This window comes from Felis catus, chromosome D1, assembly GCF_018350175.1.
Source record: "Felis catus isolate Fca126 chromosome D1, F.catus_Fca126_mat1.0, whole genome shotgun sequence".
In the NCBI taxonomy this organism is placed as follows: Eukaryota; Metazoa; Chordata; class Mammalia; order Carnivora; family Felidae; genus Felis; species Felis catus.
The window spans coordinates 106,992,975-107,011,192 of NC_058377.1; the positions used below are offsets into that span (position 1 = coordinate 106,992,975).

Consider the following 18,218-nt stretch of genomic DNA (forward strand, 5'->3'; position numbering starts at 1 on the left):
GACAGAGAGAATCTTAAGCAGGCTCCACACTCAGTACAGAGCCCGACACGGGGCTTGATCCCACGACCCTGATCATGACCTGAGCTGAAATCAAGAATTGGACGCTCAACCAGCTGAGGCACCCAGGTACCCCCCTTCAGGTTTACTTTTGATCTGTATCAATGTTATTCCATTTTTTGCTTCCACATAATCACAGCCTACGTGTTTGTTGGTTTGCACACTTAACGCTATTTCATAAATGCTTTTCCAGGTTGTTACAATCTGGATTATCTATTCTTTTTGGTGCTAACACACCATCATTTGTTAGCCGGTTCCTGTTGTTAGACATTGTGGTTATTTCTAGTATTTTACTATTGTATTCATTCATCCCCCAAATTCTTATTGCATTGATTGGCTGATTATTATTGCATTGATTGCTTGTTTTTTTGTTTTTGCCTTCTTTTCTCCCATTCTTCCCCTCAGATCAAGCGGAGATGGCCCAGTTGTTGGCATTTTCCAACCGCTGAGTTCAGTAATGTTTCAGCAGTTCGGGAGAGGTGGTTTACTGCTATAGATTTACATAGTTCATAGCCACTGCCCTGTATAGTTATTGATAGCTGTCCTCAGTAGGAATGGCTTCCAGAAATTCTCTTGCCCACTAAGCTCATTCAGCTCATTTACTGACACCAAAGTACAGGGCCAGAAGTCATTTGGTGATATGAGTGTGTCCTACAGAGGCCAGCACAGAAGCACATGTGGCCAGTGGAGAGGAAAGGAGGTTTGAAACATAGAGTTACAAGCTTGTCTATGGAAATAGCGACCATATCACCTGCTATTTGGGAAAAGCCTATCTATAAGGAGAAAATAAAGCTGATATACAGAAAGAGGCAGAGGCCAGAGGTGAAAAGAATGTCTTAGTGGCATTCATTTCCTGGGTCCAGTTATCCCCAGAGCCTGCCCGTGTCCCTGCTCTTCCCATGATTGGGTATTCAGCCCTTCCTTGAAATCCAAGAGTCAACAAATCTATTTTGTTTGAGCTACTTTGAGTTGACATTTTTGCAACAAGAGCCCTGACATACAGGCTCCAAGCTGGTGCTACCACAGCCCCTGGGCCCATGCTGGAACTAGAAAGAGGGACAGAAAGATCGACCTGCCCTCCAGGAGCCCACAGCCCACAAGGGACTGAGACATGAAAACAAACCATCACAGTGTGCTGTGCCCTTATGCCCATTTCATAGTAGAGCTGTCCCAACTGAGTCCAGAGCCAAGGGAAGGGGACATCTGACTACCTGCAAGAACGGAGTAAAATGTCACCCAGGAGTAAGAGTGTCCTAAGTTTTAAGGATTGAGTAGTTCAAGCGGCAAACGCTGCTGTATCTGCCTTGAGTCATTATTTTTCTTCGTCTGGATGACTTCAGGGTAACTCTTGGCAATGGGATTACTGAGCCGAAGAGCATGGACGGATATTTATTACGGCTTTTGCTGAAGGCCACTACAAAATGCCAAGTTAGGAGCAAAGCCACACATGCACAGGCTTTCTTAGTCGTCAACGGCCCTCTCCACATTTAGAGCTCCTTTATTTCCTGCAGCACCCCATTCGCTGTCCCCACTCAGCACGGAGGCTTAAAATGCCACCAATAGCAAAAGCTGTACCCAAAGGAAATGCTTCATCCCAGCTTGGGCCTCTGGGCCAGGAGACATTATAGAGAGTGACCTGGAGCAGCGAATTGCTGGAAACAGGCAATTCGTCCCCAACTCTCCTATCTCCAGACTGCCCTTCCTGTTTTAGGAATCTCATATTCCAAAGCCAAATTCACAAAGTCCAAAGACAAGTTACAGATGTCCTTATCTAGGAAATGCCTACCCGCTCTCCTCCGCGTGGTGCTATCTCCACAATAGAGATTCCGCAAGCTCTCACTTGGCTCTGACTATGCAGCCGGTGGATGAGAATTCCACCTAAGATGGTCCGGAGCTCCCTCTCAAGTGCTCGGTGCAGAGAGGGCTGGCTCAGCAGCAGGTGTGACAGGGGGAAAGAGCCCTGGTTTTGCAGTGGGACGGAATGGCTCTGTGGCTGGCAAGCTTCTTGACCTCAAAGGACTGATTTCTCTCAGATTTGATTTCTTCATGTATATATCGGAGCTAATACTATCTACCCTTTTGTTCATTTAATAAGTGAGCGCTTGGGGTGGCTCAATCAGCGAAGCATCTGACGTTGGCTCGGATCATGATCTCACGGCTCATGGGTTCGAGACCCGCATCGGGCTCTGTGCTGACAGCTAGGAGCCCGGAGCCTGCTTCAGATCCTGTGGCTCCCTCTCTCTCTGCCCCTCCCCCGCTTTGTCTCTGCTTCTGTCCCTTTCTCAAAAATAAATAAACATTAAAACAAAACAAAACAAAAACCCAGTACTTCAAGTTCACAGAGAAGCAGAACAGAACTGTAATGGAAAGAGCAAGGACAGGACAGGCAGAGCCAGAGCTGAGTCCTGCTTTTGCAAGAAACCATGTTTCATTAAATCTAAGATACCATGCTAGCAGGACAAGACATTATTTTATGTATCCTTACAAAAAAAAAAAAACTCTGCCAGGGGCGCCTGGGTGACTCACTCGGTTAAGCATCCGACTCTTGATGGCGGGTCAGGCCATGATCTCACGGTTGGGGAGTTCAAGTCCCCCATCAGGCTCTGTGCCGCCGACAGCAAAAAAAAGCCTGCTTGGGATTCTCTCTGCCTCCCTCCCTCCCTCCCTCTCTCTGCCCCTCCCCTGCTCGTCTTTCCCTCAAAATAAATAAGCATTGAAAAGAAAAACACTCTGCCAAATTCTGACACGATTTCTCATATTGTATCGTATCTTATAGTTCAAGATCTCTTCCAGACTTACTGATACTTTGACAGACATTTATCATATTTGTCTTCATATACATAAAAATGAAAATGTATGCAAATTAAATTGGCTAAGGTTGTCAAGGCCCTCCGACCAAAGACCACCAGGAACACAGCTGTTATCAAAAAAAAAAAAAAAAAAAAAAGTTAGGTTTACTTAACTTGCTGCGGTAAAGGAGAACGTACCCTAGGGGAAGTCTTCATAGGAGTCTCTTTACATTGGGGCTTGTGTTCCATGGTTCTGTGGAGGACTTAGGGAAGCGGGGACCAGTTCTGGATTGAATGCTGTCAAAAAGCAGAGGCATTTTAGAGACTGAGTATCCTCTAGGAAACAGGAGGATGTAAGCAGGGTTAGTGTTATCTCCGATCTGATAAAGAAGCAGGGGGGCGCCTCGGTGGCTCAGATTGGTTGGGTGTCCAACTGTAGCTCAGATCATGATCTCACAGTTCAAGCGGGTTCCAGCCCCGCGTCGGGCTCTGTGGTGACAGCTCGGAGCCTGGAGCCTGCTTCAGATTCTGTGTCTCCCCCTCTCCGTCCCTCCTCCAGCTCGCATACGCGCGCGCGCTCTCTCTCTCTCAAAAATGAATAAATATTACCAAAAAAAAAAAAAAAAAAGCAGCAGCAATCACTGAGTCATCTTTGTGGTCACAAAGTGGCCTCACCTATGTCTCATTCTAATTCTGTTGGTAACATCACAGTCTGATTATCAGAAGGGCGATCTTAAAACTTTCTCCATATTCTGAAAACTTCACAGTGATGTCCATGATAGAAAGCATTCCCATTCCAAGGATGTTAAAATGTAGGGAAAGTGCTCACCTTAGACTTGATGAAATAGGATTCTTGCTATATTACCCTGGGCAAATAATTTAACCCTTTAAGCCTCAACTTCCTGCTCTGTAAAATGGGAACAATACATTGTACCACTTAAGACTTGTGAAGACAAAGTGCCTGGTATAATATTGGGTGTATCACTCGGGGTCCAACGGGGAAAACAGGAACCACTCTACCTGAAACAAAGAACTTAATGTTCAGGGTATTGGTGACACCTGTGGGGGAGGGGGGTTGGAAGGACTGGGAAGTCCAACAGGGGACAGGGAGGCATCCCGGAGATTAGCAAACACAAGAAGCTCCCCAGCACTCCTTAACTGGAGGGACAAATGGAGGAGTGTCTGGTCTGATACGGTGGCATTTTAAGATGCATTTCCAGGGTCAGACATTTTCCCAGCTGAAATGTCACCAGAGCTCCCACAGCAGAGGGAGATGCCCACAAAAGCTCCCCCAAAGTAGGATTATGATGCCGCAGTGTCATGGCAACCGGACTCTGGTCTTGGGGCTCTCAAAGATTTGTGTGACCTTGGGGAGGCTCAAAATCTCTCGACTCACATTTAAGTCATGGAAATCAACACCATCGGGGTGGTCTGCGTGTGCCCACACTCCACTTGGCTTTTCCTTCTTTGCATCCCCTTGTCCAGAAGGTTCCACAATGTTTTCTGAGAGAAAGGATGAGATAGTCTAAGGAAGCAGATAAAGTGCCCAAGGTCACAAGGCTGGCAAAAATCCGAAGGAATTCAGTCTCCCCACCCCACCCCACCCCCGCCCTCTTTCCTTCCCACGCCGAGGCCCCGCTCACTGCCCCGCCGGTTCTTTTCCCGCCGGGGCACCTTCTGGCGGAGGAAGGTTTGTGCCAGGAAAGGCAAAAGCGACCCCGAACACAACCCCAGGGCACCCGGTAGCGCTCCGGACGCCCGCAAGCGTGCCCGACCGGCAGCTCGAGGGAGGGCGCCCCCCGCCCGCGGGGTCTGGGGGCCTCTCCCGCCCGCCGGCAAGCCCCGCCTCCGCGCTGGAGGGCAGCCTGGAGCCCGCGGCCCTCCCCGCAGCCCTGCGGGTCCCCGGGAGGCTAGCGGCGCCGCGTGCCCGGGGCGGGGCCACGCGCGATTGGCCGCGCGGGGTCGGGGGCGGACCCGCGGCGGGCCGGTCGGGCGGGCGCCGACAATGAGCCTCCATAAAAGGGAGCGGCGGGGGCCTGGGGCCCCGGATTGAGCCCTCCCCGCCCGGGGTCTCGACGCGCTCGGTCTCGGGGAGGCCCGGACGCGTCCGTCGCAGGCCGGGCGGTGAGCGGCGGGCGGCGGGGAGGGGGCTGCGCGGAGCGGGAGGCGGCCCCTGGCTGCGCGCCCGGCCTCCGGCGTCCGGTCACCGCGATTCCCACCCCCTCCCGGCCGCACCATGGCCCTGAAGGCCGAGGGCGCCGCGCTCGACTGCTTCGAGGTGACGCTCAAATGCGAGGAAGGGGAGGACGAGGAGGAGGCCATGGTGGTGGCCGTAATTCCAAGGCCCGAGCCGATGCTCAGAGGTGAGGATGGAAGGGGACCCCGCTTCCGCGGCCCGGGCCGGGCGCCCCCTCCCCCTCCTCAGTCAGGGGTTCCGCCGCCCCCTCCCCCTCCGGCCTGGGACCCGGGCGCCCCCTCCCCCTCCGGCCTGGGGCCCGGGCGAGCTCTCGCTCCGCCCCCTCCAGGGGTTGGAATCTGGGGCCTCCCCGAATTCCCTCTCCCCCGCCCCCGTCCAGGGTCTGGAGCCTTCGATCCACACCCGCCGCGCTCGGGATCTTCCGGTGCCCGAGCGCCCCCTCGCCCGGGCCCAGCACCGGCGGCCGCCGTCTCCCGCCCCGCGGGGAGAGAGGCAGACGCGGGGGCCAGGCTGTGTTCTAGGCCGAGGGGCAGCGAGGCCTCCGGGCCGGAGGCTGGGCGCGGCAGCCTGGTGTCCGGAGAGGTCCCGAGGATGCCGCTCCCCAAGAGGAGGATTTTCAGGGCCGTCTACGCAGAAAGCTTTCCTGGTCCCCCAACCCCCCTTGCATCCCAGGCCTTCCACTTGCGTAAGCCACAGGTGTCAGATTCTAGCGCTTGAGGGGTGAATGAGATTGCGTACAGCCTCCTCCGTTTAGGGAAAGACGTGCTTTCGAGGGGTACCCTCAGCCACGCAGGAAGGAGATGGCCTTGGGAGGGGCTTTGAGGAACAATCTCGGAACACTTGGTTTCCCCTCCCCCTTTCCCAGTTTCTTTAGTCCGCAGAATCTTGCAAACCATTAGAAAACAAAGGGCCATCTTCCTGGAAAACTTAATATTCGTGAAAATGCAAAAAAAAAAAAAAAAAATTTTTTTTTCATGAAAATGCAAATATCTCTTCATCCACAGATACCTGTTCCCAAAGCGGGGACTGTACCCAAAAGAGATTGAATTGAGAGCAAGGCCATTCATTTAACTTCAGCAGAGCGTGCTGTCTCCCTGCACTGTCTCTCCTTTTTGGAATCTGGAGAGTTATAAAACAAGTCAGGGAAATAAAGATCACTGCCCTTCTCAGAGCTTTGCATGGAACAGAGGTTCTTTCCTTGCTTTTGATAGTATTTATTGAATGCTGGATGCCAGGGTGTCTCAGTTGTCCTGACAACCGTGCAAGAAGCACCCTATTCCCCACTGTTAGGGGTGAGGAAGAAGTCTGGAGAAGTTAATTCATTCAACAGGTCTCTGTCAGGCACCTACTGTAAGCCAGGCGGTTTTAGACTGGGCGCGCTAAAATGGCCACAAAGAAAGAGGAAACGTTTTTTCTGGAACGTATATATAAAATGAGTGACCGAGGACAGACAAACAAATGCATCGTGTGTCAGGTGGAGATAAGTGGTTCAGAGAACACTAGAGCAAAGAGGGGAGAAAAGAGAGCGAGGGCGTCTTATTTGGAATATCAAGTGGTCAGGAAAGGCTTCTCTAATAAAGTGAATTTTGAGCACAGGCCCAAAGGAAGAGAGGGAATGAACCTTGCCGATAATTGGAGGGAAAGCATCTTAGGCAGACGGAATCCTAAGCGTAAACATCCGAACGCAGAAGCTTTTTGAAAGAGTTGGGATAAGAGGGAGAAAGGATGGATTCAAGGGTTTTGGCCAGAGCAGCTGAAAGGACGGGCCTCCCACGCACCGAGACGGGAAGGCTAGGACGCAGGCGCGTGCAGCTAGCGAGTTGCAGTTTCAACGAGGTCAGTTAGAGATGCCACACGAGTGGTGTGGTCAGATAGGCATCAAAAACGTGCGTCTAGATTCTGGAGGTACAAATACCAGAGTCGTCAGCAGGCAGACAATGGGAAAGAGGTAGACAGAAGGGGTCCGAGAACTAACCAAATTGGGGAGCTCTCCAGGGGTTCCAGGTTAGAGACGGAGTCAGTCCCTCATCACACATTTTTGTTTTTTCACGTTTATTTATTTTGCGAGAGAGCAGGGGAGGGGCAGAGCGAGAGAGGGAGAGAATCCCAAGCAGGCTCTGCGCCGTCAGCACAGAGCCCAAGCCAGGGCTCGTTCCTGTGAACCGTGAGACCATGATCTGAGCCGAAACCAAGAGTCTGCATGCCAAGCACTGTTCTTGATGCTGGAGATACGGGTGTGACCCATCAGAAGTCATGCCGTTCTGGAGCCTACAGTCCAGCGGGGAGACAGAGTGCACAAGTAAAACACGGGTTAGGCCAGGTGATGGGGGGCTGAGGAGTGAAGGGGAGTGGAGTGCTCGGGGGGGAGGTATGGACAGATGGCAGCTTCCTGCGGGGAGCAGAGAAGGCCTCACGAGAAGACGGTTCTTCAGCAGCGCCCTGAAAGAAGCAGGAGCCGAGCAGGCACCTGAGAAGATGAGAAGGAACCAGCACAAGTGACTGGAAGAGAGTCCCAGGGAAGTACGAGATGAACCCACAGGAGGTGATGCCCGGAAGCCAAGTGGCAAAAATCAAGATGGAAGAAGCGATGAGTCCGAAGGTGAAGCTTAAGGACCAACTGCTGGGTTTAGCATTGATGACCTTGACGAGGGCTGTTTTGGAGGAATGGTGGGAAAGAGCCCGATGGCAACCAAGAGGTCAAGGCTCCCGTTCACAGTCATGTGGGACACAGGACCTGGATCTTCTGAGTCCTGGCCAGTTCTCAGACCCACACCGAATGCCACCGCTCACATGCAGTCCCTAGGTGTTGGGGCCTCCCGTGTTTGTGTTCCATCCCATCTTACCTGAGAAGGTAAGAGAGAGGTGCGGCCAGGAGAGACCACAAGGATTCCGCAGAAGCACTGAGCTGCCAGGCTAACGTGGGTCGAGGTGCAAGCGGTTTCTGCCCTGCCAGAGCTTGTGGTCCATGTGCACGAAGAGTGGATGGGAGGCAGACCAATGAGATCACACCTGCAGGTGCTCTGGAAAGGGATCGTGACGGGATAGGATGGCCTTTTGAAGGTGCCTCACCAGGTAGAGAAACGGGCATACCTGTCCTTCACCGACTGAAGGCTCACCAAGCATCTCCTTTGTGCCAGGCCCTGTGGGGACAAGAAGATGATGACATTTACCGATCTTGTCCTCCAGAAGGGATGCACAGTGGTCTGGAAGTCAGGTCGGATGCAACCAGCTGCCAGGGGTGGGAGGTCGGGAGACAGTCCCAGGAGTAGCTTTTCGAGCAGGGCCGTGAAGGAAGTAGAAGAATTTGTCAGGCTGGTCAGGATGGTCTGGACAGTTGTGCCAAGGCCGAGGACATGCGGGAACACAGCCTGTTGGAAAAATCTGTGGTCCGAGACCAGATTGAGAGAAGATCCAGAGTGAGATAGCAGAATGCCAAGGCACACGGGTTGTGTTTCATACGGTCAGTGCCTCGCGGGCTGCAGGGGAAGGGAGAAGGAGAGACTTTGGGGAGGAGTGTTCTTCCCCTCCCCACCCCCTGCTGCTCCACCAAGTTTGGGGAGTCGTGAGTATTTCAGGCCACGGGCACTTTTACTGATAGCACTTTCTGGCACTTCTCCCCCTGCAGTGGCCCAGCAGGAAAAGACCCCACCACCTAGGCCCAACCTGCTGGAGGCGGGCGGCGACGGCTGTGAGGAGCCCAGGCAGCAGGTGTCTTGGGAACAGGAGTTCCTGGTGGGAAACAGCCCAGGAGGCAGCGGGCGGGCACTGTGCATGGTGTGTGGGGCCGAGATCCGGTCCCCCTCCGCGGACACGGCGCGCATGCACATTCTGGAGCAGCACCCTCACACCCTGGACCTGAGCCCTTCGGAGAAGAGCAACATCCTGGAGGCCTGGAGTGAGGGGGTGGCCCTTCTGCAAGACGTCAGAGCTGAGCAGCCTTCTTCACCCACCTCAGGTAGTTGGAACTGGGGGTCAGGGGTGGAGGACACAGGGAAAAGTCGGGACTCTGGGAGCACTCGGAGCTCACTGGGTGTTTGCCACCTGCAGACTTGGGCCAGGATGTCGAAGCTGACCCAGACTCGGACCCAGACCCTGCCAAAATGCCAGCAGAGATTGTCGTCCTCCTGGACTCTGAGGACAACCCATCTCTCCCGAAAAGGAGCCGGCCCAGGGGACTCCGCCCCCTCGAGTTTCCTGGTCAGTCTTTGGAAAGCCCTTATGGCTGAGCTGGGGAGAGGGGAGCACGCGCCCTGTGTTCTGTGTGGAGAGAGGCTCAGGCGCGGCCCGTTCTTTTCTGTTCTGTTCTTTCTTTCCGCAGGGGTGGGGGGAGGAACAGAGGGAGAGGCGCGACCCCTTCTTTTCTTTTTGCTTTGCTTTTCTTTTGGTTGGGGGGCAAGGGAAGGAACAGAGGGAGAAGTGTAGCCCCTTTAAGAGGTATGGGGTCTTTTCGTTCCACAGCTGCCCCCGCCTCAGAGCCAGGAAACAAGAAGCCCCGTGGTCAGAGATGGAAGGAGCCTCCTGGGGAAGAGCCGGTTAGAAAGAAAAGAGGCAGACCCATGACCAAAAACCTGGACCTGGACCCAGACCCTGACCCAGGTGACGGGGAGGCCCAGTGCGGGTGCGGGCATGGGCTCTGGCCACGGTGCTCCGAGAGGAAAGCCAAGCTGGTGAGGGGGGCGGTGGGGTCCAGGTCTTTGGATTCTGGCTTTAGTAGCGATAGGCCGCTCAGACCCACAGTTCCATCTTGTGCTTCCTTTCAGACCCCCCATCACCCGACTCCCCCACGGAGACTTTTGCGGCTCCCGCTGAGGTCCGGCACTTCACCGACGGCAGCTTCCCCCCTGGCTTCGTCCTCCAGCTCTTCTCCCACACCCAGCTCAGGGCCTCAGACAGCAAGGACTCACCCAAAGAGGGGAGAGCTGCTGAAGGGGGCCTTCCCCAGCCGGAAAGCCCCTCTCCAGGTGAGCTCCTGAGAGGGGACCACAAGGGAGGGTCAGACAGGCACGTCCCTGGGGTCTGGCCTCGTCAAGGCTGCTCTGCAGCAGAGTCTAGGGAAGAGGTGGTTAGCACTCAGGTCTCCTGAGAGACGGGGCCAAAGGCAGACAGATTTGAATGACAGAGACTGGCCGGAAAGCTGAGCTGCCCGGCTGGCTCCTGGGGAGTATCCTGGAATTGGTTGTGAGGTTGGGCTAGGCCAGTGCTTCCAAACCCATCACCACACTTAAGGCTGATTCCACCCGGAACCTGAGGTGCCCACCTCGCCCTGGTGGAGCGAGGGCCTGAGTGGGACTAGAACAGGAGAAGGGACCCGTGGTGAGCTCAGCAGGCACCTCGGTGGAGATAGCAGGTCAGCGAATTGCCCGATGTTAATGATCAGCGCACGTGTCTGTATCACGTTCAACCGATTTTCGGAAAGTTTTGCGTGTGGTTCATCTGGCCCTTGGAAAAGTATGTTTCGTGTAGAAAGGCTGAGTCTCAGAGAGACGGTTCCTTCTTCCCTCGGTCCTTGTATTCGTGTCCTGTGGCTGCTGTAACACGTTAACCACAGACGTTAGTGGCTTTTACAAGAACACAATTTACTGTTCTTTAGTCCCAGAGGTCAGAAGCCTGGAATGGGTCTCACTGAGCTAAAATCTGGATGTCGGCAGGGTCATGTTCCTTTCTGGAGGCTCCTGGTGGGGAGGGAGGGGGTCCATTTTCTTTTCCTGCCCAGCTTCTTGGAAGCTGTGTGCATTCCTTGGCTTATGCTCTCCTTCCATCTTCAAAGCCAGTGGCGACCAGTAGAGTCCTTCTGAAGATTCCGTCTTTGGTCTGTCTCTTCTGCCTCCCTCTCCCCCATGGGGACCCTTGTGATGACATCAAGCCCACCCAGATCATCCAGGACAATCCCTTTATTTGCAAGTCAGCTGATAGCAACGTTTATTCCACTTATAGCCTTAATTCTCCCTCACCACATAACTTATTATATTCGCAGGTCCTGGGGATTAGGGCAACCCCTGCCTGCCGCGGTCACATAGCCGAGCGGTGACAGAATGCAGGTTAGACTGGAATGCATTCTAGGAGGGCAGAGGCCGAGCCTGCTTCCTCTTCGTCTCTCCAAGCCAGACATCTCAGGCTCAGGAAGTGGTTCTTACAGGAGTGACTGAGCGGCACACACAGTCCCTCGTCCCAGCCTGTCTGAAGTGTGCATTCGGAGTTAGAGCTTAGGGGGACGATAGCACACGAGGTGCCGGGGGCTCCCCAGAGCAGGGCTCTCAAAAAGGAGGTGTACTTTTTGCATAAAGAAAACAATGCAAATGTGTCCCTTCTGCTCCACCTCCCTCACCCGCGGGGACCGCTGTTAATCAGCTTGTATCCTCGAGACCTTTTACAAAAAGCTTAGTGCGTGTGCGCGTGCGTGCGTGGGTGCGTGTGCGTGCACACGTGCACTTGCGCTTAGTGATGTTTTACCAAAGTGGGTTCCGCTTTTTCTCATCTTGAGGCAGGCCTCACCCCTTCACGTAGATCACGGTTTTAACTGTCTCAAGTTTCAGCTTGAGCCACATTCCAGTCCTGCCTCCCCGAGACTGTGTGCTCTGCTTGGACTTGAGCGTTTCCCGAGCTTCCTCGTTCTCTTCGGTGGATCACTGCTCTAAATGGCTGGCCGCTTCCACTGTTTAACGGGTCTTCTGGTTTCATTCTCGAAAGGGAGCCTTCATTTTGAGTCCTGGGATACCCTGGGCCCAAATTCCACCCATCTGGAGTGGTGAGTAGCTGAGAAGGGAGTCCCTGAGATCTCAGGTTCATATGGGGTGTGCGGGCAAAGTCTCCGAGGCCTTGGGGCTCAGTAATCTTGTGAGAGGGTTTTTCTCGGCAGTGGTGAGATCTAGGGAGGTTGGAGGGGGCCGGAACCCGCAGCAGACGCTGTGCAGCGCGGCGGCAGGTGTTCCTGCGGCCCAGCCCTGAGGGAAGCACTGTGGAAAAATGACATGAGTGAGGCAGCCTTTGTACCCAAGAAACTTAACTCTCTGTTTCGGGGGTACAGGTCGGAGGCAGTGCCGCTGCAGGTAAAGAATGGTGGGGTGCCCTCTGTAGTTCTGTGCAGAGAGCACAGACTCCGGAGTAATGGTGTGACTGTTTCCGGATCCCAAAGCTTGGGCAGATTTCTCAAAAACCTGCAAGGCCTCCGCCAGAATGTCTTCACTTTGAGTTGCGTTACGTATCGAAGTTCTTGGGAGATTCCGAGTAAAGATGCTACCACTTTTTAAAAGTTTGAAAGTCAGAGATCCGAAATTGGGGAAAGGGTGTTGTAGTGAGGTCAGCTGAGCTCATAGATACAAATCTGAAGCCAGGGAAGACTTTCTAGAACTTTCCAAGGGCCTTGCAGGATGAGGGTGGGGACGTGTGCAAGCCAAGAGAGAAGGTGAGCCTTAAAGACCCCACTCACAAGTTGCGGGAAAAAGAGCGTCTTTGTCTTGCTAGTGTTCGATGTGAGTAAGACCTGGAGACCTGGCTTTTAGGATTCCTTGGCCGGGCCCAGGACGTTTCCAGGCTGGGCCAAGGAGAAAGTGTGTGTGTGAGCTTCGCAAGGGTTAGGGTCCTTGTTCACTGCTGTATCCTCCGCACCCAGTAACGCGCCTGGCGTAAAGAAAGCCCTCAGTAAAGACTTATCAAAAGAAGAGTGGACAGTGCCTGCCTTTACTGGTCATTTGGCAGTGACCTTTTCAGAGTCACTGCTCAGAAACAAGCCTTAATGAGAAAGGAGAGAAAAGGACTTGGGCCCACCCTCTGGAGAAGGCGTGTGCAGGTATGCACACGTGCACAAATCGGTGGGGAGTGGAGGGGAGAACAAGGCTGGGGAAGCAGAGAGGTTTGGGCTTCCCAGGAGAGAAGGGGACCAGTTCTGGGCTTGGAGTGCAAAAGGAACTCGGCTTGGCCCTGGGGACTAATAAATCAATCCTCCTGGCCTGCTCTTTCTTGGCCCTGGAGCCCGAATCATGCGTGATTTCTGGCAGGACATCACACCTCTCCTGATGCCCCCCTCCCCACCCACCCTCACCTCTGCCCTCCATGCTGCCAGAAAGAATTGGTACTTAATCCTATTGCTTTAAGAAGTCCGTAAGTTAGTGAGCTCTTACTGTGTGCTAGACTCGTTAACGTCTTAGTGTGTTATCTCTTTAAATTCCCACAATCACCATGTACAGTATTATGATTTCCGTTTTGAAGAGGAAACAGCCAGGGGGGAGGTAAGGCCCCTCTCAGGGCCCCTCACCTAGTAAGTGGCAGCCTGTGTGCGTTTCCACCTGTGCCCATCCCCCTCCAGCATCCAAGCTGCATCCTCTGCCTTCACTCTGCTGCTGGGACTAAACGGCTTCTGGAACAGCCTAGCCCTCTGGACCCACTACTTACGCCCACCCCACCCCCCCCCCCCCCCCCCACCGCGCTGGCTGCTCTCTCCTCCCTGTCCACTGTCAGTTTTTCCCTCTCCTCCAGATCTTACCCAGCAGCCTATACCAAGCTATGATTTTTCCCTTCCTGACCTCTTTTTCCTCCCTAGCGCCTGCACCATGTGTCCCCAAACCATTTCAGCAAAGCTGGGGAGCATTTTCTACACTAACTGGCTCTCGTCTCTCCGGGAACCATTTCCATTCTCCCATCTCATGGTGAAATTGCTCTCTTGGCAAGGTCACTGTTGACTTGTCTAAGATAAAAATCCAGCAGTCAGTTCTCTGTCCTTACCTTTCCTGATGCGGCAGTAATGGTGACCTTGCCTAATAACTCCTTCCAGAGCCGCCTTCCACCCTTGGGGTCCCGGGCAACTGGCCGGGTCTTCCTCCAGCCTCACCCGCTGTTCTCTTTCTCCTGCCTGTTCTTCTGCACATGGATCTGATGGTTATCTTTCCTCCCCTTGGTCGAATGTGAGCTGCTTCAGGTCGGGAAGTGTGTCTGTTTCGTTTCCCATGATCTCCCCATTTTCCAGCACGGGATCTAGGTGCTATTTACGTGTTGGGTGAGTGAGGAGCTAGATGCCTGAACCACGGGGCAGGGCCTTACTTCCAGAGCAATCCAGGCCTAAGTTCACGTGCTCACAGCTCCCACCCAGCTCTCCCCCTAGGTTCCAGCCTCTCATCCAGGGGCCCGTGTGACATGTCTGTGGCTGTCTGTAAGATCTGTCAGACTGGCATATCGGAACTGAAGCCCCACCTCTACCCCCACCCCCAGCCTTCTCTCCCCTTTCTCCATTCTGCACTTTACTCAGGGTAAATAAATCCTTAAGAGTCCTCCTTTTCGTTTCCCAGGCTCCGCATCAAGCAGTCAGCAAATCCCGTTAGCCCCACCTCCAAAACCCGCTCAGAATTCACCTTCCTGTCTCCCCCGCCACTGCAGCTACCGTGGTCCAAGCCATCTCTTGCCTGGCTCCTTGACAGCCACCTCACTGGCCTCCCAGCTTCTGGTCTTTGCCCGCTGTGGTCTGATCTCTTACAAGTAGCCAGGGTCCCTAATGAAAACCACGTTGGATTTTGTCGCTGCTGTTCCTGTCCCACTCCAGATAAAAAGTCAGGGTCCTCATGGTGACCAGCGATGCTCGCCCCAGCGAGCATCTTCCCCCTCCTACCCTCTCTGACCCACTCTGCACTGGCACCGGCCTGCTGTTGTACAGCAGCAGGCATGTGCCAGCAGGGCACCTGCGTTCACTTTCCCTTCTGCCTGGAATGCTGTTCCCCAGCCATCCACATAGCTGACTCCTCACTCTTTGTACGTTTCCGCTAACATACCCGCTGTATAAGGCCCTCCACGCTGTCCTGTCCCCTTCTCTGGTATACATATGTGTATGTATTTTTTCTTTGTTTCTTTCCATACATAACACAGTGCGTCTTGTATTTGTTTATCTTATTTAATGGCCCCCGCCACTGGAACATCGATTCTAGGAAGGGTACTGGGTCTGCGCCATGCACTGTCGGAGCTCTAGCAGCAGGAACAGTGCTGGGCACAGCGTAGGTTCAGTTCCGATATGCCAGTCTGACAGATCTTACAGACAGCCACAGACATGTCACACGGGCCCCTGGATGAGAGGCTGGAACCTAGGGGGAGAGCTGGGTGGGAGCTGTGAGCACGTGAACTTAGGCCTGGATTGCTCTGGAATTTAACCTGCAGTTAAATTCAGGAACAAATGAATGGGATTGAGCCTGCTCTCAAGGAGCTTCTAGTTCGTCAGAGACACGGGGGAGCTCATGCAAATGCAGAGCGGAGTTTGCTCAATTGTGTAACACGCTGGCCTGGCAGCCGTTAAGCGGTTTTGATCCTCCGCAAACTGTGCAGGAAAACTGTGCCTGTTTTCTCGGCCACATTTTAAATCCAGTCTCTAAAAACAGTCTAGGAAAAACACCACAAACCGATGCGTCTCAAAACAGACGTTGCAACAGTCCGCATGTTCTGTTTTGCTTTTCAGTGTAAAGTAACTTCTGCACGTGCCCGTGTGGCTGCTCGAAAGCTCTGGGGAGCCTGCCCTCCCCTGGGTGAGGGCCCGGTTTTGCTTATTATGGGGTTGCTCCCCAGCGCTAATCCCCCGATTCCTGATCCCTGTGTGGTAGGTGCTGACTCTCGGGAGGGGATGAACCTGGTGAACGTTGCAAAGCAGAGCTGGGGTGCCGAGCCAGGCCTGTGCATCCAGGACTCTCCCCTTACCCTGCGTACCCATTCAAGAGCCCCTCGGTGGGCAGAGCTGTGTCTTACTCTTTGCGGGTCCCCACTCGCATCCCCTCTGCCCACACGGGGCAGAAGCACTGAGGCTAGGGTGCCCAGTGAAGTTTTAGATGAGATAGTCGACTGAAGGTAAGAGCTGAGCGAGGCCTACAGCACTGCGCCTCTGGGCACCAGGATACACGAGGGAGGAAGCCTATGACGGGGCATGACTGGCTTATGCCAAAGGAGCCGTGACCTCGTTTTCCGGTCGCTCGTGGTCCCTGGGTGAACCAAGAGTGGAGCTTCTCACTGTCCTCAGGGTCCCCCTCATACCAGGCTCTGGGCTGGGGAAATGAGGGCCCGGAAATGGAGGTGCGGTTTGCAGAGGCCTTCAGGGGACGTCCTTGTGGTGGGGGTCTGCAGGGCCCTGACTTGTGTGTGCTCTCTGCTCCCATCCCTGCCCAGCTCCCCCTCCGGGGCTTCGCGGGACACTGGATCTCCAGGTTATCCGCGTACGGATGGAGGAGCCCCCGGCAGTCAGCCTCCTGCAAGACTGGTCCAAGCACCCCCAGGGCGCCAAGGGTGTGGGAGCAGGTGACACCCCAAACTGGCCTACGGTTCTGTCGGAATCCAGCACCGCTGTCGGGGGGCAGCCAGAGGCAGGGAGTGGTGTATAGGTTCTTGCTTTCCTGGGGAGGGGGGGGGAGGGAAGAGGCAGGGTCCCCCTTTGGCTTATCACTCAGAGCTGCCCAGCTCGGCCACCTGATGGAGAGAGTAAAACTGGGTGCCAAGGCAGGCTGGAGGACAGGAAGGTGGGGGGCAGCATCCACTGTCACTCGGGGGCATTGGCAGACGCTCCCGGCAAGGCATGGGGCCGGGCCCTGAGAGGGGCAGGCTGGCCTGAGGGCAGTCGTGCGGTAGGGCATTGGGCCTGTGGAGAACACCTACCCCAATCCTTTTGCTGACCCAGACCTCTCCGTCCCCCCTCTCAGCCCCCACCATTCTCCCTTGGCACAGTGCCTTACACAAGAGGTGGTCATGATGGGGTTTGAACTGAGTCCCACTACCTCGGGGGACGCCTCTCCTCCCCCACCCGTTCAGGCTCCTAAACCAGGAGGCCTCCATTACCTCTTCCCGTTCCATCCCTGCAGGAGGCCCAAGCAGCCCACCTGGGGGCTTTTGTTCACTCCCTTCTTTCACCTGTTTTCCTGTTGTATATATCTCCTTTGTTGACAATAAATTATTTTTTTTTATTAAGAGAGTTCCGTCTGGGCCGTCATTGGGGGAAGGGGGGTATTCAGCCTCCTGGAGCGACCTTGAGGGGCGGGCAGGAGGGCTGAAAGAGGGTCCTGGGTGGGAGGGCAGAGCAGGGCCAGGCCAGGGCTTTGGTGGCTGGAGGACTGGGGCTGACTTGGTGCCAGTCAGAGGGACCCCTTGCCCCTCCTCCCCCCCCCCCCCGCCCTTGAGATGGGGTCAGAAACACCTTTAACATTTTGTACCTTCTGACTCACTTGGTAAGCCTCTAAGAGAGCCTATGGAGGTGCGGAGAGGGGCTCAGTGGCGCTTACACCTTAGGAGCTGAGACATAACCTGACCTTTCTAAAGTGAAACGGTTGTGCCCACAGGGAAGAGAGATGCCTCCCCTCCCCTGCCCCCTGATGCTCCAAACTGCCCTCTCGTTGACTTAATTAAACTCCCTCCTCTGCCTGGTTTCCCCATTCCCTGGACCATTTGGGGTTTCTTCACCAGATTCCTTATCCTCCTAAACCAGCCAAACACAGGCCAAATCCATGTGGGGTGTTTTTCTCCCCTTGGGTGACATGGGCTCTGAAAAAGAGCTTGGGGAGCTCTGTCTCAGACCCCAAACCCCACTGCCACATTTAGAATCCAGAGGCAAATGGAGGAACGGGACAGTCTGTCCTCTGTACAGAGACTACTTTTCTGCTCCTGATAAATACTGTGCATTGGGGGAGAGGTAGGGCATAGATAGGACTCTAGACGCCTTGTTCCCCTATAACACTGACCCAGCCAGGAAGGACCTGGGTATATGCTGTGTGCTCCTCCGAGCTGGTGTCACCCCACGCGTGGACCAGGCGTGAGCGATCTCACAGTGTGGTTGCTTCCTGGGATGCGGTCCCTTTCTTTGACAAGCTTGGGAGAGGAATGCCCGGTTGGGAGGGATTAGAATGCACGGGTGTGGCATGGCACGTTGTAGAAAAAAGGCAGTGGGCAGAGGTTCAGAACATCTTGTGTCCCAGGTGGCTTCCCCGATGCATGAGGTCAGGTGGGCCACAGAATCCCCCGCTGCATCTCCACCACTGTTTCTGCAAATCGGTAAAACTTCCGTCGGACTTCACAGGGGGTAACGGTAGTGTTGAAAATCGGGCTTTGAAACACCAATGTGAATTATTGCAGGTGATTTCCCACCCTTCCAATCTCGTGACTGTGTTTACATTTATGCCAATGTGCTTTTAAATCCACGTGGCTGTGTTGCTGGGTGTTTACAACTGGAA

The 18,218-nt window shown here is 54.4% G+C and overlaps 2 protein-coding genes across 11 annotated transcripts in view; one reads left to right on the plus strand and one right to left on the minus strand.

Annotated features, from left to right (window-relative positions):
• Window positions 1–4,863, minus strand: part of LOC109492175 (collagen alpha-1(I) chain-like) — a 48,771-nt gene extending 43,908 nt beyond the window's left edge. The window contains exons 1-3 of one of the 5 annotated variants that reach the window (XR_006586676.1): window positions 4,490–4,782; window positions 4,243–4,371; window positions 3,045–3,143 (exon numbers count right to left, since the gene is read on the minus strand). Coding sequence is in view for 1 of the 5 variants with exons in the window: in XM_045039479.1 (XP_044895414.1) it covers window positions 3,828–3,866; window positions 4,243–4,349; window positions 4,521–4,863 (489 nt within the window). In the remaining 4 variants the exon portion in view is untranslated. Of the gene's footprint in view, window positions 1–3,044; window positions 3,144–3,806; window positions 3,867–4,242; window positions 4,372–4,489 lie in introns of those variants that run through there. The other 4 variants (XR_002736401.2, XR_002736400.2, XR_002145956.3 and 1 more) reach the window with 4 other exon arrangements.
• A 47-nt stretch (window positions 4,864–4,910) lies between these two features.
• SPINDOC (spindlin interactor and repressor of chromatin binding) lies at window positions 4,911–16,966 on the plus strand. Of its 6 annotated transcripts, none has more exons than XR_002736398.2 (7): window positions 4,911–5,209; window positions 8,669–8,998; window positions 9,091–9,240; window positions 9,502–9,710; window positions 9,804–10,004; window positions 11,571–11,788; window positions 16,171–16,345. XR_002736398.2 is itself a non-coding variant. In XM_023239981.2 (6 exons), exons 1-6 carry the CDS (start codon window positions 5,083–5,085, stop codon window positions 16,588–16,590), a joined length of 1,437 nt encoding a protein of 478 aa, XP_023095749.2. In that variant the 5' UTR covers window positions 4,911–5,082; the 3' UTR covers window positions 16,591–16,966. The 6 variants fall into 6 exon arrangements, 4 of the variants coding, with proteins under 4 accessions (XP_023095749.2, XP_023095750.1, XP_023095751.1 ...); XR_002736399.2 differs by having other exon boundaries at window positions 11,577–11,788; XM_023239981.2 differs by lacking the exon at window positions 11,571–11,788 and having other exon boundaries at window positions 16,171–16,966.
• The last annotated feature ends 1,252 nt before the right edge of the window (window positions 16,967–18,218 follow it).

What these genes read in the sequence shown, in the direction of transcription:
- SPINDOC (XM_023239981.2), top strand. Translation starts at nt 5,083, where the DNA reads ATGGCCCTGAAGGCCGAGGGCGCCGCGCTCGACTGCTTCGAGGTGACG. An exon ending in CCGCCCCCTCGAGTTTCCTG is followed by an intron (nt 9,241 to 9,501) that starts GTCAGTCTTTGG and finishes TTCGTTCCACAG; the next exon opens with CTGCCCCCGCCTCAGAGCCA. An exon ending in GCCGGAAAGCCCCTCTCCAG is followed by an intron (nt 10,005 to 16,170) that starts GTGAGCTCCTGA and finishes ATCCCTGCCCAG; the next exon opens with CTCCCCCTCCGGGGCTTCGC.